At 37.8% G+C, this 25279-nt stretch overlaps 4 protein-coding genes across 5 annotated transcripts; all 4 read left to right on the top strand.

The window, feature by feature from the left end:
- On the top strand, positions 1–1224 carry HOXD12 (homeobox D12). Its single transcript, XM_039495459.1, has 2 exons — positions 1–562; positions 822–1224. Exons 1-2 carry the CDS (start codon positions 1–3, stop codon positions 1058–1060), a joined length of 801 nt encoding a protein of 266 aa, XP_039351393.1. The 3' UTR covers positions 1061–1224.
- Positions 1225–5071: 3847 nt separating this feature from the next.
- On the top strand, positions 5072–24523 carry HOXD9 (homeobox D9). Of its 2 annotated transcripts, XM_039495926.1 has the most exons (4): positions 5072–5112; positions 21416–21474; positions 22786–23352; positions 23675–24523. In XM_039495926.1, exons 2-4 carry the CDS (start codon positions 21471–21473, stop codon positions 23914–23916), a joined length of 813 nt encoding a protein of 270 aa, XP_039351860.1. In that variant the 5' UTR covers positions 5072–5112; positions 21416–21470; the 3' UTR covers positions 23917–24523. The 2 variants fall into 2 exon arrangements, with proteins under 2 accessions (XP_039351860.1, XP_039351859.1); XM_039495925.1 differs by lacking the exons at positions 5072–5112; positions 21416–21474 and having other exon boundaries at positions 22682–23352.
- Positions 7648–9283, top strand: HOXD11 (homeobox D11). The gene is made up of 2 exons (XM_039495928.1): positions 7648–8254; positions 8824–9283. The coding sequence occupies exons 1-2, from the start codon at positions 7648–7650 to the stop codon at positions 9054–9056; spliced, it is 840 nt and encodes a 279-aa protein (XP_039351862.1). The 3' UTR covers positions 9057–9283.
- Positions 16338–19170, top strand: HOXD10 (homeobox D10). The gene is made up of 2 exons (XM_039495924.1): positions 16338–17484; positions 18851–19170. Exons 1-2 carry the CDS (start codon positions 16743–16745, stop codon positions 19126–19128), a joined length of 1020 nt encoding a protein of 339 aa, XP_039351858.1. The 5' UTR covers positions 16338–16742; the 3' UTR covers positions 19129–19170.
- Positions 24524–25279: the final 756 nt, after the last annotated feature.

The raw sequence follows: 25279 nt of genomic DNA, 5'->3' as shown, positions 1-25279 counted from the left end.
ATGTGTGATCGCGGTCTCTACAGATCTGGCTACGTTGGTTCTCTCTTGAATTTGCAGTCGCCGGACTCCTTTTATTTTCCTAATTTGCGGACTAATGGCAGTCAATTGGCGGCTCTGCCCACCATTTCCTACCCCAGAAGCTCGATCCCCTGGACTTGCTCAAGTTCGTGTACAACTCAGCCTCAGAACCACGCTTTCAGCGGCTCCTCGCAGCCCTACCTTACGGGCTCTGTTCCAATCAACATCAATTCCAACAGCAACAAAGAGTGCCTGGAAGAAAACAATAAATACTACGCCCACGAAGCGAGCTCCAAACAGGAGGAAAGATGCAGGCAGAGGCTCTCGTTTGCCAATGACCCAAGTATTACTCATCCAACCAACTTAAAGCCAGTGAAGTATGACCACTCCAGCCTGCAAAGAGGTTTGCATGGCTCGTCGGCTCTTTTTGAAGTGAATTCCTCTCCTTCAAGCTTAAAGGAGGACATCAAGAATTCGGTCAACTTGAACCTGACAGTGCAGTCTGCAGCAGTCCAGTCGTGTCTGAGACCTTCAGTGCAGGATGGTATGCCTTAAATAACTCACTTTATCTAGACGAGACCTACAGAATAATTTTCTAAAAGACCTTTAGAATGATTTTAATTACACGTTTATCCATTTGTGGAGATAATCAGTTAATCTGACAGGATAGCTAGCTCTTGTGATGTCCAGTGTACTTGACAAAAACATACCTTGAGCAAGTTACATTTAAGTAATGCGGTGTATTGCATGCTCTGTGTATTGCAGACAACTTATCCATTAAATTATCAACATGTTTGTTGTAGGTTTGCCTTGGTGTCCCGCCCAGGGGAGATTAAGAAAGAAACGGAAACCTTACACAAAACAACAAATTGCTGAATTGGAAAACGAGTTTCTCCTCAATGAGTTTATTAACCGACAGAAGAGGAAAGAACTATCAAACAGACTGAATTTAAGCGATCAACAAGTTAAAATTTGGTTTCAAAACCGACGGATGAAAAAGAAAAGAGTAGTAATGCGTGAGCAGGCGCTTTCTATGTACTAGACAAATATCTTGCCATTCCTGTACTGAACTTGTCTTTTGCAACTCTAGCGTAGAGTATATTCCCGATAAAAACGTTATTATTTTTATTATTAAAGCAAATTCTAGACGTTCTAAGCAAACCTTTGGGGCTCTTGTAAATTCGCAAATATTGAATTCTTGGCCAAAACGAAGAAAGTAAACCCCTCAAAAGGCTACACTAAGACCTGTATTATCAGCTCTTATCTTTAATTTCCCTTTATAATAGATTTTCTTCTACTTTTTTCTTTCCTTGGAGGATGAGCGTTACTGAGCTAAGGTCCATTTCTCTAACTGTATGTAAACATAAATTTGCAGAAAAAAATAAAGAAACATTGACTAGTAATGATCTTGGATATTTAAATACTGGCTAGTCCCTTCATATATTAACTTTCCCTACAGTACGAGAATGCTCTGTTTGTTTATTTTGTGGTTGAGAATAACCTGTTTTTTTTTAAATAATGGAAGAGTTTATAACAAATAAACCCTATTTTTAATAATCCATTGATGTAATGGCATAGATCCGAGAACCCAGAGGCATACAGTTTAACTGGGCACGTGACTTGTGCGCAAGTGCATGGCTTAACCTGACTACACGGCTTCATAAGCGCCCAAAGGTTTTCTGCTTCTTGCATGTTGAAAATGATGCATTAACTCCTGCTACTTATTTAAAAAGGGGTCGAATAAATCTCTCTTCTGCAGTCATAGGCTGCGGCAAACTGAATGAAAATGCCTGAAGTACTGGGGGTAAAAAATCCTTTGTGTATCTTCAAACATTCATGTGCGACTGAAGACTGCAGTTGTCTCCTGCAACCCTGCCCTTATACCTAGACTTTTAAACTAGGAACAGTGAATGGAAAATCAATGGTCAGGCCTTTGAGCCCTTTGCCGCAGCTTCTGACTTGTATACCACAAATAAATACATGTAAACGGGCTGCCTTTGGCTTTGGTTTTCAGATGCCCAGAATGCTGATGGTCTTATTGCCTGCTCCATTAAAAGAAAAGGAACTTTTATTTCGACGTATAGATGGGTCTGTCTTTGTCAGCAAAAATGACGAGGTGTCTTCTCCCCCCCCACACACACACGTTCACTGCCTTTGAACAGCCTTGACAAAAATAATGCTCTCCCAGTCACCTCCATGATAAGATGTTTTGATTCACTGACCAGAATCCAAGTGCAAAACTCAGTGTCTGAGCTCCCTCACCCACCCCACTCTCCTGAAAGAAAGAAGCGAAATGTCACTTGCGAAGGAGTTTTTAAAAACTAGACATTCCCCGGCCCCCGCCGCCAACGTTACTGTAACTTTGCTCTGTTTCAAGCTGCATGATCTAGAAATGGAACTAAAAAAATCTTGTAGGTCGCCCCATTTGTTTGCTGCAAATCCTTTATTTGGTGGCCCGTGCTGTGCGCAGCCTACGCTGCCTTTAGCCTTGTTGGTCGGGATGACTTTGGCCTGGTCCAAATGTTACACTGGGGGAAAAAAATAAAAATCAGAGTACCCGGTTGTAGGCGATAAAGATGCAGTTAATACAGGCCGATCTGCAATTTCTTTTCAATCACATACCTTAACAACAAATACTAGCGCCAAAGAACCAGGTAAACACTGAAAACTCTCCGGTGCATTACTTCCATTACTGTTATTTCATCTGGCTGTTCAAATGAGCATTTCGCACATATTTTTTAATGAGGACAAAAGCTTCTGTGCCTTTGTGCAATGCAAACACCTCCCGTTATAAATACCTCTAACTTCATCGAGAAGAGCTCGACACATTTTCCAACTCATCTGATGTTTTTTAAATGTTTCATCGAATTAAATCCATTTCTCTTACTTCGTTTTTGCGGGTGATCCGTTTACCTTAAATGTGAAACTGATTTGTGAGCAGTACGCTGAGCTCTCTACCAGATGCAAATCAAATGAAAATTACATATATTTACTGGCTTTTATATTTAAAAAATTTCCAGGGATCTTTAGGTCCTGATTAAAATGTCTATTGAATGTATTTTTCACGTAAATCAGTTTTTAATGCAGAGGCTTTTTATGCATGCGAAATCTTGGGCTGCCTTTCCTTTATAATAATAATTCAAAATGACAGAGACTGGGTTATACTCGTGTTTTTCTGATATGAAATATACTTAAATGTACTTCCTTCAAGTCGAGTGACTAAGGATCAAAATGATAGTAAACAGTACAAAGAAACTATCTATTTATACAAGTCTAGTGTCTGTCTGAAATCAGCTTCAGCGTTGGCCAAAATATAATTTTAAAAAAAGACACATTTGAACTTTGCTCCTATCCAATCATCAGCTTTAAAATGTGTTATGGCAGTTGTAAGGAAACAGTCTTTACAGCTCATTTTGGATATAAATACTGGCTTTTTTGGGGTGCACTGTATCAGCAATGTTTCTGAATGCCTGAGGCTGGTTGCTGCAGAAGAGGAAAGCGGTAACGGATCCAGATATATTTTCGATGATAAGAATAAGAGCCAGCAAACTGAGGATTAGTATTTTTGTCTTCTAAAATATCATATTACCTCATTACACAATGGAGGAAAAAATACGCCTGAGGATCTCGCTATTCAAAAGTGAACACTTCTGAAAACCACCAGCGAAACAATGCATTCTGAGAACTCCAGAAATTAGATTTTTAAAGATTTTTATTTAAAGCTAATGGGAACTGGCAAATACAAATCTCTTCTTCTCCTGTTCTTCGATAATAATAATACAAAGTAATTCTATTGAAAAAATCCAGAGGAAAAGACCCCAAACTTCTGAAGCTTCATTGCTGATCCAACCCCTCCCCCGCATACTAGTCCTTTCCAATATGTCTAGCAAAAATTGACTTGTTTATATTGCATTTTCCACCTTCCTCTCATTACATTTACAAACTGCCCAACCATTTTATTTCTTAATTTTCTAATATTAAAGCTTGTGAGGCATATTGGATGAAAAAATGTGAAAAGAACAATGCATTATTCATTAAGCTTAATTGCTCTACGATGCTCACTTACTGTGAATCTATATTCTTTATTGCCTTGAAGCGAAAGTAGAAAATAAAAGAGACGTAGGATCTAAAATATATAACCAAAGCACACACAAACACATAAACACACACACACACACACACAGACGCACAATATTTTGTATATAAACTGCAACCTTAAGTATAAAGCAACTACCGTCGCTCTGTGTGTATATACATACACGCAAATATACATATATAGAAAGATATACCATGTATACACACACATTCAGTTGAGTGTGTGATTAAATAGATAGATACACACACACACAAAGATATACATACTATATATATCCATGGGTCTATATACATATATAATTGTATCTAAATACATATACACATACATGTATGTATTAAATAAATATCTATATATTAAATAAGTAAACACGAATATATTCTCATCTATGTATATACTCCTAAATTTAATTATCTACCTATAGATTTCTGGGTGTGTGTATGTCTATGTACGTGCAAATAAGCACACAGACATACATGCATTGTAGCAATACACACAAACACACATACTTTCATTTATTCAGTCCAACATAAACATCTTTACATTCGGACCGAAACCTAATTCGGATAAGCTGATTAAGATAGAGTTTTCATTCCTGCTATTGCTAAGGAAAGGAAACTCTGGGTGCTTTTGTGTTTCCTAAAAGAGCATAAATAATTAAAGTTTGGCAGGGAGGAAAAGCTTTCTTGCAGAACTGTAGTGGCAATAAATGAAATGACTCAGAATCTCTTCTCCAGTCAGTTTTTACGAGAGCTGCCAGACAGTGTCTGTTCACGTTCTCCAGATACTAGGGGCGCCATAACAAAGTTAAGGTCAAGTTAGTGTCTTATCTTGGGTGGCACAAAAATACCGCATCTTCTCTAGCCGGACTGGGTATATTTTTAAATCCGAATGTTATGCAAGTCGTCTTAATTTTCACGGAGGTCTTTTGGAAATGTCACTTGGACAAGTATACTTACTAATTCTAGGCAACGATTGCAGATGTTACAAGACGCCTAAGGGTAAAGTATTCGCTTGAATATATCCATTATGTGCATTTATGTTTCGATGCTATTTCATCTGCTTGGAAAAAGGATTACGTGTAGTTGGGCTAGGATCCAAAATGAGGTAAAAATGCTTTAGCAATCAGGGATTCGCACATTCATCTCATTCAGGTGGAATCTTTGCGGTGTTATTGGGTGGACATTCAAAAAAATAGATTGTTGGGGTTTTGGTTTTGGGCAGGGATTGTTTCCTAATTGAGCTGTTTTCTTATTAACAAATCGTCGGCATGTCGTTGAACTTGAATTGCTTGAAATTGGTTGACTCCTACCCCAATATCTAATTGATTCTAGGGTTTCTGCAGCCAAAGGAAGGGATACGATTTCGACTATAGCTTACTTAGTTGTTTTGGGTGCTAAAGAAAATGAAGTTCTATAGGTTCATAGCTCCCTATCAAATTAGTAACTTAGTTTTGAGAAATCCTGGAGCATCGTGCAAACGAATCTTTGCCATGTTCTGCTGGGAACTCAGGGTGGGAAGGGACACAGAAGCCATTTTAGCTACGCAGTCATCATTTTTAGTAGATAGTTGTTGCAGGAAAATCTAAAAGGCTTGAAAAGTCTTCCGCAAGGAAGGAAATCATGTGTTATGTGCTGTGCGTTGTATCTAATGGGATCTTTAGTGAGTATATCTGATGGGATAAATCAGATTGTTGCATTAATGGTGATATACAAGCGAGGCACCCTGAAAAAAATAGATTGAACTTCAAGTTATCTGAATGGCTTTGGACATAGTCCCTTTGGAAAATAGGAAATTATGCTCAGATTGGGAGCTGCTTTGACGACCCTTGTATCATATGGACACGTCTGAAGATTTTTTTTTGGGGGGGGGAATCGGAATAAAAGATTTCATACCTCTACCTCCCTCTTTCTACAGCTAAAAGCAAAGTGCGCATAGTAGGTGTCTGTCATTGCGGATACCCTTGCTACCACGCAGTGCAGATGTTTTATATCCCATCGGGTTATACTGAGCCCCTTTTCTGGGTTCAGCCGCAATAACCAAGTTAAGATTCTGGGTTTCTTTCTTTCCTTTTTGTTTGTTTTCATTATTCTTTCAGTCCGCTTCCACACCTGTAGGGGCTTTGCATTGTGTGAGATTTTAAGTCATCTGTGGCCTGAGTGTTTGCAGACAGTATTCTGAAAATGCTTGGCTTTCAAGGTGTTTTTTTTTTTACAAAAGTGATTCTATGTGGCATAACGGCATGGTTTTTTTTTTATTTGGAGACGAGCATGCCCTGTGGCTAAACTGGACATTTTGTACAGGGGAGGAACAAAAGATTCCTCTAGATATTTGGTAAATGCCCTCGGAATGAATAATTGTCTTGGTGCAGGGTTATTTCTGAAGCTTATTAATTAATTAAATAATTTTGTTTTCATACTACGTGGCCCATTTTTGTGCTCATTTTAGGTATAATATTTAAAAAAAATAAGATGGGCTAACGCTTATTATGTGGCTCTGCGTTAATTACCAAAACTCCCAACTATGAAATGAAAATAAACATTGGTTGAAGTTCATGGTATCCGGTCACTTTGTCTGATATTCCGCTTTCCAAAGAAATCGTGGCTGTTGGGTTTCTTTTCCTCCAAAGATATGATGTTGTATCATAATCTCTCCATAATTCCAAATGAACCCCGAAAGAGACTTCCTTTAACAAAATAGCCTAATAGTAATGTGCTATTTGCATATTTCTCTTTTCAGTCTCTCTCACACACCCTCAGACAAACACACAGGGCTTGTACTTAGGGAAAGGAAAAATAAGGTTACTGAGTCTCATAGTTTGAATTTTGTAACAGATTTTATGCCAACTATGGATTTCTAGATCTGAGTTAGCAAATCTACTATAATATGTAAATACGGTCTTTGCTTTCCTAAAATTACTACCATCAGCTAATCACCAGTGTAAGTAGCAACAAGCAAATATTTCCGATGCTAAATTGTCATATTACAGTGTCGAGGTCTCCGATTTGAAGCTCACGCCCAGATAGCTAGGGATGACCTTTCCCAGTCGAATTATCTGTGCCCATTTCCCTAAATATGTGTAGAGACATGCCTAGACAGAGGGGATCGGAGGAGTTCTGTGTGCGTGCGTTTTGCTTCAGTGGTAGGGGCTGGATTTCCAGCAGTGTGTAGGAGTCGCTACACAGACTGTGCATTCTCAGGTGATTAGCCTCTCTATATATTTACCCCATCTTGCCGTGGCAGAAAGAAAGATAAAAATGTAACATTTGTACAAATGCGTTGCTCATCTCTCGGTGCTTGGAAGCTCTTTGGAGAGGTCTTAGGAGTCTTTCAGAAGGGCTGATATAGATATAAGGACATTTCTACATGGCGTCACGTGACATAATTACCACTAGAATCAATCAAGATGAATTGCACGTCAGCACACGGTGGGGATTTTTTCTTAGTTGATCCTGTCCAAACCCTCTTGTGCAATAGATGGATCTTGTTCAATGCACTGAAGTCTCCTGGTTGCTTGCAATCGCAAAAAGGAAGACATGACTGAGTTTGACGATTGCAGCCACAGTACATCCAATATGTATCTACCAGGGTGCGCTTATTACGTTTCACCTTCAGATTTCTCGACGAAGCCCTCTTTTTTGTCGCAATCGTCTTCCTGTCAAATGACTTTTCCTTATTCTTCTAATTTACCTCATGTCCAACCTGTGCGAGAAGTGGCATTCAGGGAATACGGATTAGAGCGCAGCAAATGGCAGTATAGGGGCAGTTATGCTCCTTATTACTCAGCTGAGGAGGTTATGCATCGAGACTTTCTCCAGCCTGCTAACAGGAGGACGGAAATGTTATTCAAAACGGATCCTGTGTGCAGCCACCATGGACCCTCCGCCGCTGCCTCCAACTTCTACAACACGGTGGGAAGGAACGGCATTCTCCCGCAAGGATTTGATCAGTTTTATGAGACAGCCCATGGACCTCCATACCAGCAGCAAGCAGAGAACGAGGGGGAAGCGGCCAAGAGTGACTTGAAACCTCAGAATAGCACTTGTAGTAAAACACCTTCCAGCCAAGAGAAGAAAGTGACAACAGAAAACAGCGCCGGTTCCCCTTCTGGTGAGGCTGTTGCAGAGAAGAGCAACAGTTCAGGTAGGTATCAGTAGTAAATTCGGGGCAACCGTAGAAGGCCAACACTTTGACAAGCCGCATTTTATGTGCAATTTTATAAGCATCCAAAGGATTTTATATATCCTATAAGATTTCCTTTACCGTTGTAAAGCGTGTTTACGATAGGAAACCAATTTACGTGGGCTTACGCTATTTTTGGAGGAGGATATTAATTGTTATTAAATTATTGATTTGGGAGGGGGCAGAGAGATTTCACAGCTATTTTCCAGCGCACCCTTAATTATAGATTCTAATATTTTCATTTGTTTAGGGGAGTAGTTTGAGAACCTTGGAATATGTCCAACCAATTTAAACATCTCTCTATACTGCTAGATAGGGTCTATTTTAAGGGGGAGTTGGAAATGTCCACCTTTTGCAAAGTTACCCAGAAGGGGGGTGGGAAAGGGAGAAATCTCTCAGAATGTTTTCTTAACTGTTAGGATGCTGCTTTCTAGTAAATGGGATGTTATGAATGTGTCTTATCTATTGTTATCTGAAAGTGTTTATTGGAACAGCATAACATCAGTTTATTCTGTCTTGAATTTCAATAGTTCCCCAGCGATCAAGGAAAAAGAGATGTCCCTACACCAAATATCAAATAAGAGAACTGGAACGTGAGTTTTTCTTCAACGTGTACATAAACAAAGAAAAAAGACTGCAGTTGTCCAGAATGCTGAACCTCACTGATCGACAAGTTAAAATCTGGTTCCAGAATCGAAGGATGAAAGAAAAGAAACTGAACAGAGATCGACTCCAATATTTCACTGGAAACCCCTTGTTTTGAAAGAAAAGAAAAGATCCCTATCTAACCTGCCATCTGAGTACACCAGGAGATTGGTTTACAGGACACATTCACCCTGCGGAACGCAAAGTTTCATTTTCTTGTTCAACTCTGGTGCCTCCAAACAATCAATGTCCACTGGAGATATCGGGGGTTTGGCGGAACACGTTCCTTATAAGGGGAAGCTAGAGTAAATCCAAAAGTCCATTCGCCAGGGTTTATCGCCCAAGGTGGCTTTTTTTCCTTTCTCTCTTTCATGATGGAAACCAATGGACCGGCGGTGTGTATGGTAGATTTTGCTTTTCAAAAAGATTTTTTTCCCTGTTGGTTTTTATCTAGGATAACCCTTTCCTCCCTTAAATGAATGCAGTTTATTTAAAAGATGGTAAATGTACATGGTGTGTGTGTGTCTGTGTGTCTGTGTGTGTGTGTGTTTCTATTGTCATATAAACGCATGGGCCACTGTCTTTTACATGTGAATAAATGGTTTCTAGTAAAGTTAAGGTTATATCTTCTGCTCACTTATGGATTTCCATTTCTGAAAGATCAGAGTGTGCACCCGACTAGATCCAAATTCAATGAAGTAACAATGGAGGAAGTTAAGTCAATTTATTTTCAACAGAATTAAAATGTTAGTTTAAATCTCTAACTGATTCTATATAAAACCTTCACTGTTATTCCCCTCAGTTTAAGGCAGCCCAAACATGGCTGTCTGAAGAGCACCACTTTTGATGGTGCCACAATTACTATAAACTATGAAAAAGGTTTATTAACTGTTCAGGCGTCTAACGTTCGAGACAAGAATTCAAAGCTCAAATGGATGTTTACTAGCTAGGAAAGGATTATCAGAATGGGAACCCTGAATGTTTCAAACAACAGGCAGCTGTAAACAATTGCAACTAGTTAAAAAAAAGTGTAGCGAAAAAAAACAGAATATTTTCACCATGTTTTTTACCAAGTCGTTCTGAGTTTCCTATATTTAATCACAGGAATGTAATCAGTTTCCCCAACTTAGTATAAAATAACTGGCCCTTGTCTTCATTTTGAAAGTAAAAGAATGTGGTGAAGGTCCCCTCTTCACTTCATGCAGTATGACCTGGCGAAGCTGTTTACAAAACCTTGAACTGTCTAGACAACACCATAAAAGCCGAGGTTCCAAACAGCTTAATTGGGTTATATTATACACCTTCTGGTGGGTGAAAAAGAGATTTCCGCAAAGTGCAATAAAGGAAAGGAATGAGAAAAGAATTTGGCTTTTTTGAATAGAAAAAGAATAGAAAAGTGGGTCTCATGACACTTGCATCCAGAAAACGCAAAAGTACGGAAATAAGTCCGGAAAAGACCAAAAAACCCTAAAAATGATCTGATGAAATCGTAAGGTGGCACAGTTAAAAAAATAAAATTTTAAACTCTTTAGCAAGAAAAACATAAGTGTATGCCTTTGAACTTCCAAAATGTCAAGGTCATCACCTTTAACCTTTCTGAATAATTAGGCGCCTTAAGGTTCCTCTGTTATTTTCAACCACCACCCACTCTCTCTCTCTTTTTCTCTGTCTCTCGATCTCCTTCTCCTACAAGCACATACATACACTCACCACACACACACACGTTAACTGCTTAGCTCGCCTTATTAGCAAATGCATCATAGCGCTAAGAAAATTCCATCTGTCATGAATACTTCCCCATAACGCTATGTTCGGACAGGTCCCTAATGGAATCCGTCATTTATGTTAAATATTTTCTATTTTTCTTAATACTTATGTGGTGTTGAGAGAATCTAGGAAAGGCCATTCTTTCGATAACCGCTCCGAGCTAAAATACTACATAGAGAGCCGTGGAATGTAAAAAATAACTAGGTATTTTGGAGGAAAACAATATTTCCAGAGAATTCATCTTCAAATATATTTTTAACAGGAAACATTCTGTCGAATGGAGAAACATGTATTAATAGGAAACTATTAAAATAAATCATTTAACATTATCACAAAAATCGCACATCTCTTCCGAGTCTTAATCCATAGTGCAAGAATAAGTTATTTGATTTTCAGATCCCTATGGTGTATTTAATAAATTATCCAAGCATACATGGTCATTTAAAATGTTAAGGCACCGCAAAGATGATCACCAGAAACTAAATATACCGCTATAATCTTTGCCGAATTTTTCAGCTATATTATATTTTAATGTCTGTTTAAAAACAGAAATTAAGCCCATTGTTGAATACACCTAAAAGCATCAAGGTTGAACGGAAAGCCAAAGAAGATAAATAAATTCCCTTGTGCTTTGCTTCTGAATTCCACAGGAGGGCGCGCTCACGTTCTGTAATGCTTACAATCGTCCTGATGTTCAAGTCTATTTTCCTTTTAATAGTAATTGTACTACTAATAAAATATCTAATATATAAGTAACGATAAGATTTCAGGGTTTTCGAAATGAGAAAATAAAGCATCAAAAAGATTTATTAAACAAATAACCCACAACCGTGACATGCTCAAGGAATATGCCACTTGAAAAGAATTTTTTTGGTTGTAATCTTTTATAAAACATCCGAGGTTTAAAAATCCTATAATTTTAAGAGAAGTATAATGATATTCAGAATTCGTTCAGCAGAGCGAAAATCTATTTATTCTTTTTAGGGCAATCTTAACACCCAAAGAACGAAAGTTATATCAAAATATGTGTCTCTTTTCCAAAGCTTATCTGTAAGATATTTAGCAAGCCTGTTCTTAAAGAAGTGTAAACACAGCTATAACATAGTTTTAGACGTGTATGTAATTTAAACAAAAGACGGACTTTGATTCTGGATATGCCTATTTAATATACAGTAAATGACAAAACGGAAGAGTACATATTTTGAATATCGGAACATCACCTTCCCAAGGGATTGTTAAATAAAATCTCTCTCCTTATAATGCTGTAGAAAGCTATTAAAATGTAACTAAAAGAATTGAAAATTAAATATAACACTATACATTTCCTGGAAAATTTCCAGTGAATTTACATGTTTCTTTCCCCCCCCCCCCCCGCACCCCACGCACTTGTAAATAATAACACCAAAGATCAGTTAGTTTTTATCTGCCTATTTGCAAAATTCACCTAAAACTAGGTAATGCATGATCTACTTGGTCAACTATATTCTCTATTTAACAAGCCCTATCCCCGTGAAAGAATTAGTTGACAGTTTGTCTGCTAGGTTTTTTAGAAGTTCATTGTTAACATTTTCTTAGAAATAGCTTTGCCGTCTGTAATAAAATGACATTGTCCCATCTAAGATCATTGGAATCTTTGAAGAGGAAGGTAACGCTTATCAACAGAATCCAGAATACATAGCAAACCCTCTCGCCCCAAAAATTAATTTAGTTACTTAGCTCGAGAAGGAATAAATACAGAAGAGTCTTTTTGTTGATAGGTTGGTTGGTTGGTTGGTTTTAAAATTAACGTACTTCTTTTGAGATCTTGCCTCTTCACTCCACCTCTTGGCTTTTATATGTTTTAGCCCTTCACAATTATACTAAGGCCATTCTCAACGAATGTAAACTTGTGATTGAAATTATATATGCTGTTAATTAAATAATTAGATGAAGATTAAAATGTGCCTTCGTTCTTTTTTGAATCATCATGTAAATTTGATGGTTCTGTGGCTGGATAAGGGAGAGTATACTTTTTATAAAATTGTTAGCGATTTCCCAATTTATTTTGGTTGGTCCCATCAGAACAACGAACAGAGTATTTCTGGTTAAAGAACAAATTGTTAGGAATTTATATATAGGTAAAGGTGCATTAAAAATAAATAAGATTGGGCGTATTCACTGGCCTATCTACACGCTAAAAGCTGATAACAACCAGATCACACACTGAGTTTTGTACTTATGTGTACAAAGAAATATGGATGCACAATAGGCTAAGGTTTAAACCATGTGTGAATATCTTCCTAATATAGGCAACGCACCTATGTGTGATCACACAACACACTAATATCACAATTTCAGGAAAAGCTAATGTGCAATCACCATTGTTTTATCAACAATAATACTGTTGAAATACATAATGGCATCGGTATATTTTTTTAAAAGTTCCGACAATCCAAGCAAGAAGTTGATTCTTTCGTAGAAAAACGTGACTCACGAAAAGCAGGATAGTGTTACAATTCCATTATTAAAAAAGAAAGGTCACACTATTGTAGCCAATTAATTTTTTTTGCTAAATAAAAATATTCGTCAATCTCAGAGCAATATAAGAGCGTGATATAAAACATATCGTTTGCATTTTAGCGTCTTCCTACATTAAATCCTCAAATCGAAAGCAATATTACTAAAGACTTCCTGTGTTTCTGTCTATTTTAAAGTTAGCTATTTCTCGCAATATCTTTTGCACTGATTAATACATCTGCAAAATATCTCTCCTTTTTCGTAACCGTTCTCCCATTTTACGCCAATAATCCGATACCAACATAGGAAATTGCAAGTAAGAATCGTTAGAACAGTTGGGGGAAAAAATCAAATAACCTGTAATAACATAGGGGAGGAGAATGAAAATTAAACTTCACAGCAACGTCTTTTAACCACGAATTTCTACTACTAATATTTATTAAGACTGAAAAGCATAATGTCAACCTATAGTTTATTACAAATAGTAACCTAGTATATATGGGCCCTTTTGGGGGGTCCCCCCCCTTTGAAAAAAATGGGGCTTTGAAAGCAAACCTTTTATATTAATGTAGATTGTATATCTCGTTTATTGTACACTATTGATTTATTTATTCATGTTAATTACTTTATTCCATCTTAATATGATTTAAAAAATAGTGACATTAAAACCCCAGAATGTAAGTAACCATTTCCCTATAGACTACTGCGCGTTTATTCAACTTCTATGGCAAACAAACTCCAGCTTTCCTAATGTTCATTTTTCCAAATAAAAGCTAGGCTGCTTCCTGAACGATTTTAAAAAGCCATGATTTATTATGATCAAATTGAGCTATTCGACATTCCTAAACTCAGTATTAAATAATAATAATTTGAACTACATATTCTGACATGTTAAAATCATATTTTCACTTAAATCAAGGAAACGTAATGTATAATCAGCAGCAGCAGAGTCAGCTCATTAAATAAAACAGACGCAGGAACGCAGAGCATTTAAGGATTAGGTTATTGTTTTAACTTTACTATTGGGCGAAATACATAGCAAACTTCTTGGATAATACTTCAGTAGGAATATTTCTGGGACACTCTTTTCTTAAAGAGTAAATAAAGATTACGAAAGACCATTTGATGGGCATAAAATTCCTGATTAGATTTAACAGTCAAGTCTTAAACTGTGTCAAGGAAAATAGTATTTTGTTTCTTTAAACTCGGTGGGTTGTCAGGGCTGTTGTTCCAAAAGAGGAAATTGTTAGAAAGCAGGGGGAAAATCCCAGTCCGCAAGCAGTGAACTCTACTGCAGTTTGTTCCTGAGCTCAGGCAAATCTTAGCAATGGCTCTGATAATGATCTTAAAGATACACATAATCCCATTTTCTGTCCTAAATGCGCTGTGGCGATTAAAGATACACGAATAGGGCAGAGGGGGGTATACAAGACTTAGGGAGTGCAGAAAAATCTTAAAAGCAGCTCATATTATGAAGGAAATATTTAAACTCTCTGGCAACACTGAAGCTTTAGACTGAAGCTGTAAAAGACACTGGCTCTTAACCTGACAATGATGTTGTATTTGAACAGCTGCGATAAGGTTTTAAAGGGTCTGTCTCATTGCCACAGCGAGATTTTAAATAGGGTTATTGTTTCCAACAATGTAAAGTGTACGGAAAAGTGGAACACATTCAAATACCAGGAACTCGTATAAAAATCAAATTCACGTTGCTGGAATATGCCATTTCAAGCTATGCTTTTGTGTAAAAGATACAGTTTAAACGCCCCTTTATGTGCTGTTTGTTCTTAGATATCTGGACTTTTTAAAAACAATGTTTTGATTATGTAAAGGCCCAAAACAAATAGCTAGCTGAACCTGAAACGGAATTTATCAACAAGTTCACTCTGTCTGTATGAAATTCCCTGACAGCACGAGTCTTAAACGAGAAATGTTTGAGTTTGAAACTAGGCAAAAATATAATGAATTGTTTCGCGATCAAATCTGGTCTCCCACAATTTTAAAAGTAATAGCTCTGGATGTAAATATAGATACAAAGTGAGGAGGGAAACAACAAAACACATTTAAAATGTTGGAAAATAAAAGTCTAATTTGCCATGTAGGCAGTTACTGTTGCTTTCTGTGATTTTTTAAAAATATTCATGCGGCATTTATTCTTCTGGAAAAAAAGAAGTGTCTTGAACAGTTCTAATAAAACTGAGTTTCTGTATGTTTTTAAACGAGCAATGCTACAGAAGAAAAAATTATCTTTACGGTGCTTTCAGTGTCCAGGGCAAGTCATTTTTTATTTTATTTTTATCTTATTTTATTTTGCATATGCAGAGACAGCGAGAGCATTGTAAAACAATTTTAGGAATCTAGGGTAACGATACACTCACGTTATGATCAAAATCTAGCTTTTAATATTTGACGGTTTGTGTTAAAACAAAATTGACCCTCTTGGTTAGTAGCGAGGGGAAAAAATCAATAGTATAATTTTCAATAATTCATAACACGAACGCCATTATGCTAAATCTTAACTATTAATCTTATCCTTTACAAAGTCTCGATTGATTTGTTAATAAAATATCTTCCCGTGTGTGGCAACAGAGGGTATAACTCTTTAAAAAGCTTCAGAAGCAAGAAAATTACCAAGTAGCCCAAGAATGTAGATGAGAATTTTATTGATCGCCTTGATTCTTCTTAATACGTATTAATAAATTCCACAACCTTTTGTACCTTTCGCTTGTCAGGGACCAATGCTTTTACAAAATCCATAAAAGGAAAACATATTTTTCTTTGCATAATAACCAAATGACACTTTCGGATTTCGCACATGGTTCAGCACATCCAGTTGTCTAAAACTTTTAAGGTTCTTTCTTTTTTTTTTTTTTGTAATTAGTATTACTAGCGTTAAGGAAAAGGGGGAGAAAGAGCCTTTCTCATGCAGTGAGCATTTGGGGCGGTTGCTCTGAGAGCACATTGCTTCCAAATAACTGTCTTCTGCCTGAAACTGCACAGGGTCTTGAAGTAATGAGCGTCCATGCGATCAGTAGAAACCACTTATTTTCGTACCAAAAAAAAAATGCACAAACTATGGGGTTTCATTATGTACATGACAGTGGTTTTCCGGGGCGTTCTGCCTGCAAGGATCTTGTTTCATGTTTGTCCCCATCTCCTTGGACCAAGGGACAGGAAGCTGCCAGGGGTCCGGTGAATTCGGATTCAGCTCGTTTGGAATAAAACACAACTAAAAGAAATAAAGCCCCTTGTTTTAAATCAGCGCAGTGCGCCAGGGCTGCTTCGCAGGGCTCCGGCGCAGAGCGAGCACTTTTCCCCTGACGTTCTAGATGTCGCTGTTGACCACATTTCGGATTCAGCCCGGACTGTCCCGCGGAGCACGTGACTCGCGGGGAGGTAGCGGCTCAAGGCCATTTTCAAATCTCATTGGCTTGGTTGTCATGTGGTTGTGCAGAGGCATCCACAATTACACAGGGTATGTTTTCCTAGAGATGTCAGCCTACAAAGGACACAATCTCTCTTCTTCAAATTCCTCCCCAAAATGTCCTTTCCAAACAGCTCTCCTGCTGCTAATACCTTTTTAGTAGATTCTTTGATCAGTGCCTGTAGAAGTGACAGTTTTTATTCTAACAGCGCCAGCATGTATATGCCACCTAGCACAGACATTGGAACTTATGGAATGCAAACCTGTGGACTTCTACCGTCTCTGGCTAAAAGAGAAGTTAATCACCAAAATATGGGTATGAATGTACATCCTTATATACCTCAAGTAGACAGTTGGACAGATCCGAATAGGTCTTGTCGAATAGAGCAACCTGTTACACAGCAGGTACCCACTTGTTCCTTTACTACAAATATTAAGGAAGAAAGCAATTGCTGCATGTATTCTGATAAGAGAACAAAACTAATTTCTTCAGACGTCCCTTCCTACCAGAGGTTGGTCTCTGAATCATGTCCCATTGAAAATCCTGAGGTTCCTGTCCCAGGATATTTTAGACTAAGCCAGACCTACGCCACTGGGAAAACCCAAGAGTACAATAATAGTCCTGAAACGAGTTCAACTGTAATGTTACAGTTAAACCCTCGCGGCAGCTCCAAACCGCAGCTATCTTCTCAACTTCAGATGGAAAAGAAAATGAATGAAAATCCGAACAACCAAGACAACTCAGCTAAAGTCTCTCAAGTGGAAAGTCCAGAGCCAAAGTCCACTTTACAAGATGAAAGGAGCTGCCTGGCTGAAGGCTCTGTGTCCAGCCCAGAAGTACAGGAGAAGGAAAGTAAAGGTCGGTATTATAAAGTTTAAACCGTAACGTGCTATAACTTGAACACGCCAGCATCGTAAAACACAGTGTAAAATACTAACAAGCATTACAGCCATAACATTTAATGATAAGGAGGAATCGGGCTGCAGGTGCTGTGTCTCTGAAGCTTTTAGAAGGGAAAAATGCTACACAAAAGATTGCAAATTCTTTTTTGATATTTACATATCCTCGTATGCATCTGTGCATGCGGAGAATATATATGTTATTCTTTGTAATAAATTACTGTATCAAAAAATCAATGAAACACCTTAAAATAGCTCTGGAGCATGTACAATACGACCAATTTAACTTTTATCTTGTAATATTTTGGTCAACTATTTTCTCTCAGTCTAATTGTGGTTTGATTGCATTGAAAGTTAATTATGATCCCATTAAAATAGAGGAGAAATGGGTGCTACAAAGCTGTATAAAGTTTGAAACAAATGTACAAAGGAAACAGTAGCCCGCTGTCTGTTTGATTAAAAGTGGACTGTTTTGAGGTGGTGCTTTTGATAACCTTGGTTTTGTCTTTAAAAGTACAACATTATTTTGAAATGTATTTAAGTGATGAAGGAGCTAATTGTTTGATTATATTTTCCTTTTAAAAGTGCACAATAGCCTTAATTTCGAACGGGATATGGTGGAGTACAAAAAACGGGAGATTTCCTCTTATAAAAATGTGCCTGGCAACCTCTAGGACCATTTTTATCCCAATATGTGCATAGAAATTCTATGTATAACATGTATTTAACAATTCAAGTCTAGCTTTATCTGGGACAATTTTTTTTTCTATTGGAAAAATTCTAAAAGGAAAATGGAAAAAAAATCCGTGGTATAAGATGTTGATTTAAAAATTATCCTTTTAGTTAAGAAAAATGCCCATATCTGCTTCTATGCCTCTTTGTGTAATTCAACATATGAGATACAGGAATCTGATAGAAAATATATTACATTAATACTTTTTAATTGAGAGATTGTCTTAATAAATGTCTCTTAAGACTTGTACTGTCATGTGCAGCCCAGATACGTTAAAATTTTATCATTGTTCTGATGGCAGGTTAAATATTGTTCAAATGTTATGTACTAGTTGAAAACTTTGGATATAATTTTTAAAAGAGCCCCAAATTCCAAACGATAGTGAATCATTTTATCTGAACTATTTACCTTGAGACTGGCAACAATTAAATATCTATTCCAGTGCACACACCTCATACTAGCAATGTTTAATACCAGCATTTAACATATCTGCCAGACACTATAGATGAGGGTTCATGGCCAAGGGTACACTTTACCAGCCTGAGGTATTTTTGATTTTATTTTTCTTCTTCTTCTTCTTTAATTTTGATAGAGGAAATCAAGTCTGATACGCCAACAAGCAATTGGTTAACTGCAAAGAGTGGCAGAAAGAAGAGGTGTCCTTATACTAAACATCAAACACTGGAATTAGAAAAAGAGTTCTTATTCAATATGTATCTCACTCGAGAGCGCCGCCTAGAGATCAGTAAGAGCGTAAACCTCACTGACAGGCAGGTCAAGATTTGGTTTCAAAACCGCAGAATGAAGCTCAAGAAGATGAGCAGGGAGAACCGAATCCGAGAACTGACCGCTAATCTGACCTTCTCTTAATCCGTAAACCTGGGGGTTGAAACAGTGAGAAAGGGGCACAGCACCGCCAGTTGCAAAATGCAGGAGAGACTTTGAAAAAAAACAAACCTTCATTTTTCATTTTTTTCTGATAGAATGTGACTTTTCTTCATTCATTTAGTGCTGCAAGTGAATATGTATTACTATGATGAGTATATATATATAAAAACCTAGCACGTGTAATTTATTTTTTTTCTCATCGTAATGCAGGGTAACTATGATTGAATATTATCATTTGGTCTTAACTTATTGGAACTGTCGAACATCCAAACAATGTGACTTTTTCATGTTTTTTCTAACAAAATGGTATTTATGTGGGGGCTAATATACGGGCCATAACATTTTGAATACATTCAATACTTTAAGGGGAAAAAACTTTTGGGAAAAAAGCACATTACAATGTAACTATTCTTTCAAATGAACTTAGAAATTGTCCTTCATAAAATGGAATAGTTAAATCTTCTCCATTGTAGACATTTTCTTGTGGTGCATATGTGGTATAGTAGTCGTACAACAGCAATATGTTCTTCTTGTGCATGTTCTATTCGCATGTATAATGCAATAAAGTCTGTAAACTTCTACAGTTCCTTTGGTTTTCTAAAAAAATGTTTAAAAGTACAGATTCAGGTTGGTTTCCTGATCCTTCCTGATCAGCAGTTGTTTGGATTGATGTAGCTTCTTTTCTTGTTTCTTCTCTTTTGTGTGTGTGGTTTTATTTAGGGAGTGTGTGGGGGTGAGAAATGATATAAACCTAATTATTTTATAATTGTGACTGTAAACAAATGATTAATTGTTAAAATGTTGTGTAATCGTTCGCAGTCTGAAAAGTGAATGCAAAAGGGATAGTAAAATATTATGGCATAAACTGGACATCCTCATTCAATCAACTCATAAATGGTAAGTGATAAAAAAAATCTCTAGTACAAGCTGTCAGCAATCTATGTGTCGTTTTATTTGACATTAGTGTGTTGATTTAAAAAATAACAGTCATTGTGTACCTACAATGTGTAGAGTTTGATTTCTAGTCCTCATTTGTTTTTAAAAATGCAACATACAAAATCCAGAGATATGTGTACAGAAAAACACAATGAAGTTCTTGATGAGCTCAAGAGCTTTAAGAGCATTGTGGAAGAGAAACAATTCTCGTAGATATCTGGCAAGGGTGGGATTTTTCTACTAGCAGTGCTCACAACGGTGTACACTAAAGTACGACAGCCTGTACAAACCTACTTTTGTTATTCTGCACCATTTTTGTTTGCTCGGAAGATAGTTTTATTTCACGCAATTCCGCTTTTGTAACATACATGAAGCTAATAAAGTTCACCACTCTTAACGGTACATAGCTGAAAAATGTTATTAACGGTCACTTTAGCTTGCAAACTGGGGCGGTGGGGGGAGAGGAGGGAATGAAATGCTAAACAGAACTGTAAATGGCTTGCAAATGAACATGACTCCACATTGAAGTCCAAATGCTTGAACATACTTTCACCTTCTAACAATACTGGAAAGAAACGTGTGGATACTGCTGTCTGCTCTTGAAAAACAACATTCAAACAAAAAAAAATAAAAAAAATAAAAACCCGCCCTTTCTCCACCCATGAAATTTCCAAAGCAAGAGATAAGATACGAGATATTTTAAATGTTTTCTTCCTTAATGACACAATTACAGTTCATATCAAATTTTCCTCCCTTGTCTTGGGTATATATTTTAGATATACTGGACTGGCAACAATTAGTAACATACTACATTTTCCTCAAGCCAGAGAACAAACATTTTGATGCTAAAGACACCGATAGTATTCACGTATGGCGTTTTTATGCTGGTTTTAAAATATCAATTCTAAGGATCTCCATCAATTTAAATAAGAAATATATCTGAACCTCTATTTACTTTCTTCTTCTTTCGCGTAAAAGTTCTCAATACATCGCCAAAGAAGTTTCAGTAGTGGAAATGCAACTAGCTGGCTACATACCAAATTTTCACATGTATAAAAAAATGTTCATTTTAAGTCTTCCTGACTAATCAGTTTCTATATATGACTAATTAAGTGCAATATCTTAACATGAAACAAGCTGTGTATATGGAAAATAAAAGATAAGCATGCAAATGCAAAGGAAGAAGACAGCCATAAATCATTAAATAAACAGGAATTTCAGTCCCTTCCTTATATTTGTCAGTGCGTAGGAATTGTTTTCCTGTATGGTGTTATGTTATATTCTCAACGAGTACTGTTGTGGGTTATGAACTAACTGTGTGCATTTTCTTCAGATTCAAATACGTCCATCTTCAGTCTGTCTGAAGGAACAGAAATGTGCAGAAGAATATGGGTAATTTAGTTTTAAATACTAACCAAATATTCTTTTAGTTGGTGAAGCACAAACGGTTCAGAAGAACCCATCTAGGGATGTGAGGTAAATAAAGGGGATTATCCTTCTCAAACTATTTTTGGAGGGGGGTGGGAATAATAGCAAGATGAGTTTTGCATATGCTTGGTAGGAAGGTATTAGAAGCTGCTGTGCATTAGACACTAAATAAGAAAACGTGGTCTATCATTAGTGCAATGTCTCGCCTGCTGACATAGAATTGTTTTCAAATGTGGTTTTATTTATATTTGTAATGTACTTGTAAGAGATTTCGCTGGATCACATTTGCTGGTAGTTCACTCCCCAAATTGTGTCGAGGCTACAATTAATAATACAAGAACGTTTGCCATGTTGGAACATCCGAGCCCCGAAGTTTAACAAATACAGGCGCGTGTGTTCAGGAACGAGTCAGTTGTGCAGGGAGACACAGGTTTTGCTGTCCCATCAGTCCGTTTTATTAGGGACACATTAATCTATAATCAAATCCACCTCATAAAAATTTTATGGAAAGGCATAAAATCATTACAGAGGTCTTCCACCTGTTTTAAAACAACACTATGGGCATCTCTCTCTCTTTTTAAAAAGCCCCTTAAACAGAAACTTTATTTAAAAGGGGCAGGAATACAGCCACATGCTTTGAAATATGGAAGTCACCACAATGTGCTTTTACTGTAACATTTTCCTGTTTTATGAGCAGTCGTATACTCGGAGCGCTGGGATGTGGTTTGATTTTACAAGCAAGAATCTCTCCTTTCCCAGCGGGTTCTCTCGGCAGATTTCAGTTTAATTCGGAAGCCCAGGCTGCTGGGTTTATTTAAACACCCTGCGTCTCACCGATTAAGAAATGAATGGCAGAAATCACTCCTAGGAGGTGAAGAAATAGTTCCCGGCTGTCTCATTCTTGTGCCGCTGGCTCGGGCCACGCCCGCTCGGGATCCTGCTGGGGCAGAGGCGCAGCTGTCTCCCCGTGGGCTCCTTCCGGGCCGTCCAGTTACAGTTTGGGTTTAATTGTCTGTTGTTGTTGTTGTTGTTGACGATTTTTTTTAATCACAGCAGCCCCAGTTTAGCGGATTGATTTACTCCTAGTATTGGTAAATATGATCACGTGGGCGCCACAACCAATGGTTGAGGGTTGCAGTCTGCAAAATACTACGATTGTTCTCAGGGAGGGTATCATATACAGTTAACAGTGTAACCTTTTATATGACTAAGAGGGGAGCCTAAAAATGTCGTCTAGTGGCACCATAAGTAACTATTATGTCGATTCTCTCATAGGCCATGAAAGCGAAGAAGTTTACGGGAGTAGATTCGTCCAGGCAGGTCACAGTGCGACCTCCAGGCCATCAGGTGTTGCAGAGAGTTCAGATTTTTCTTCCTGTAGCTTTGCACCAAAATCCACCGTGTTCTCCACTTCTTGGTCCACGGTCCATCCTCAGCCGTCTGCGGCAATGACAGGGATCTACCATCCCTACATGCACCAGCCCCACTTAGGAGCAGCCGAGACTGGCAGATACGTGCGCTCCTGGATAGAGCCCTTCCCCGGCTTCCCCAGCAGCAGCTCCAGCTCCTCCAACGGGCGCCACTACGGGATAAAGCCTGAAACGGGAGCAGCTGCCTCCTCTTCCTCCTCCTCCTCCTCCTCCTCCACCTCCAAAAGGACTGAGTGCTCCTCGTCCCGGGAGTCTCAGGGGATCAGTGTGCCCGAGTACACGTGCAATTCCTTCCTGCAGGAGACCCGGGAGAAGACGGCTACTGGCAGCCCCAAGGAGCCTCCAGGCTGCAGCCACAACCCCAGCCCGAGCAGCGATCTGAAGGAAGAGAAGCAACAGCAACTTGACCCAAGTAAGTAAAAAAGAAATTGCCCCTTTGATTTATTGCCGAAACCTGTAAGGCTCCAATGTGCAAAACTGATAGTTTTACTAACCTATAAAAACGTCTAGACGCCTACCCTAGCGCAAGCAGCAACAAGCACCCATAAAAGACTCCACATAACCACCTACCATCAAGACATGATTTGTACAGTAAACAGACTGGGGTATTAAGGCTTTTATGATAATTCCTACAATGTTGTGAAAAGAGTCCATCCTTCGTTAAATTTAATTTAACGACCTTTCTCCCCTCACCCCCGTCTTCCCCTTCTCCCTATATACCTCCCCTTTTCCAGATAATCCGGCAGCAAACTGGATCCACGCTCGTTCAACGAGGAAAAAGCGTTGTCCCTATACAAAGTACCAAACTCTGGAACTGGAAAAAGAATTCCTCTTTAACATGTATCTGACTCGGGACCGCCGTTACGAAGTAGCTAGGATTTTAAATCTCACAGAGAGACAGGTCAAAATATGGTTTCAGAACAGAAGAATGAAAATGAAAAAGATGAACAAGGAGAAAGGAAATAAAGGAGACTAGCCCGGGTGTAGACGCGCATTCCTCTTCTTCTTCCCCCTCCAGCACCAGATGCGTTTTTGCAGAACTTTGTATCAGTCTGACCTCTTAGGTAGACATGGAAATGTGGTCCGTGTCAGGTTTTTTGGGGAAAATCTGTCTTGCTCGCCAATGTGTTTATAAAAGTTGCTTCATTTCCCTCTCCTTTCCCCCCAAACTGTTTGGTTTATGATATTGTGAGTGCACGTTAGCTTTGGGACCTTAATGTTAAATGTTTGACATGTTTCTTAAAAGGTTATGTAGTGTAGATAGTCACTTTGCCAAAATAAAGGTAAAGGACATAATTATAATTATGATAATAAATATATATATTGAAGTACACTTGTTTAAATCAATAGCAGTATTGTGTTGTCCATGACTTATTAAAAGAAACCATTACCAAAACCTTTGCTTTCTAGTCCTGAATTTTGTCCTTTGCAATAGGTGCCAGAGTGAGGCAATGAGAACATTTTATTTTTTCTTCTTCAGTACACTGTAGGCGATTGTGTCATACCTGAAGCAGTTTTCAATAGGCCTAGCATTTACTGATGCCTTGGATTGTTGGAGTTCTGAATATTGGTAAATGTTGTATCAGCCACCACATGTTTCTAACTAAAGACCTGTTGTAATTATTGTCAGTTATTCCATAATAAACTCTGACTTGATCAAATGAAATCACTGCAGTTATATACGCAATGTGTGCCTTCCTCTTCTTTTGGCACTCATAATTAGCCGCAATCATATGAAAACAATAAATGCACTATTTTCTCAATGTCTGGTATATGCTCCAATAAGTATTTGTATGTATAATACTGGTTAATTTATCATTAACGCGAGGCTTAAAAAAGGCAATAGAGACTCTGATCTCTCGGTTATTTTGTACACAGGAATTTTGGAAAGAAGCACACTGTAGCTCCAAATGAAAACTACTTCAACACAGATACTAATACAGCGTTACATTTGTAGTTGCAGAGATAAGAAAAAAGATTCACAAGGTTTCTACTATAGTCAGCAACGACCTTCTCTAAACGTTAATCACAAGGGGTTTGGCTTAAATTGTATATTGGTACATAATTTTTCAGGAAACACATTATACACAAATTGTCTTTCAAAAATCAGTGAAGTTTCACAAATGACCTCTTGGAGTGATCTAAGAAATATTTCCGAAATGGATCTCCAAAGCCAAATATTTACGATGATACCTAATTAATTAATTTTTGCCATTTGAATCTCTGTGCTGTTTAATCTAAGCACTAATAGCTTCAGAATGGATTAATGCCACTTCCAGGTTATCAGCTGGGGGAGAGGGGCGAGAGCATGTAGCAACACGTCTCATGCCTTCAAAATT

The sequence above is a fragment of the Mauremys reevesii genome, linkage group 11, assembly GCF_016161935.1.
Source record: "Mauremys reevesii isolate NIE-2019 linkage group 11, ASM1616193v1, whole genome shotgun sequence".
Taxonomy (NCBI): Eukaryota; Metazoa; Chordata; order Testudines; family Geoemydidae; genus Mauremys; species Mauremys reevesii.
The sequence above is the reverse complement of the archived record's forward strand: the minus strand, read 5'-3'. Positions and strand labels throughout refer to the sequence as shown.

Coding starts and splice junctions, on each gene's coding strand:
- HOXD12 (XM_039495459.1), top strand. CDS start 1: ATGTGTGATCGCGGTCTCTACAGATCTGGCTACGTTGGTTCTCTCTTG. Junction 563..821: donor GAGACCTTCAGTGCAGGATG/GTATGCCTTAAA, acceptor TGTTTGTTGTAG/GTTTGCCTTGGTGTCCCGCC.
- HOXD11 (XM_039495928.1), top strand. CDS start 7,648: ATGACTGAGTTTGACGATTGCAGCCACAGTACATCCAATATGTATCTA. Junction 8,255..8,823: donor AGAGAAGAGCAACAGTTCAG/GTAGGTATCAGT, acceptor GAATTTCAATAG/TTCCCCAGCGATCAAGGAAA.
- HOXD10 (XM_039495924.1), top strand. CDS start 16,743: ATGTCCTTTCCAAACAGCTCTCCTGCTGCTAATACCTTTTTAGTAGAT. Junction 17,485..18,850: donor ACAGGAGAAGGAAAGTAAAG/GTCGGTATTATA, acceptor TAATTTTGATAG/AGGAAATCAAGTCTGATACG.
- HOXD9 (XM_039495925.1), top strand. CDS start 22,737: ATGTCGTCTAGTGGCACCATAAGTAACTATTATGTCGATTCTCTCATA. Junction 23,353..23,674: donor GCAACAGCAACTTGACCCAA/GTAAGTAAAAAA, acceptor CCCCTTTTCCAG/ATAATCCGGCAGCAAACTGG.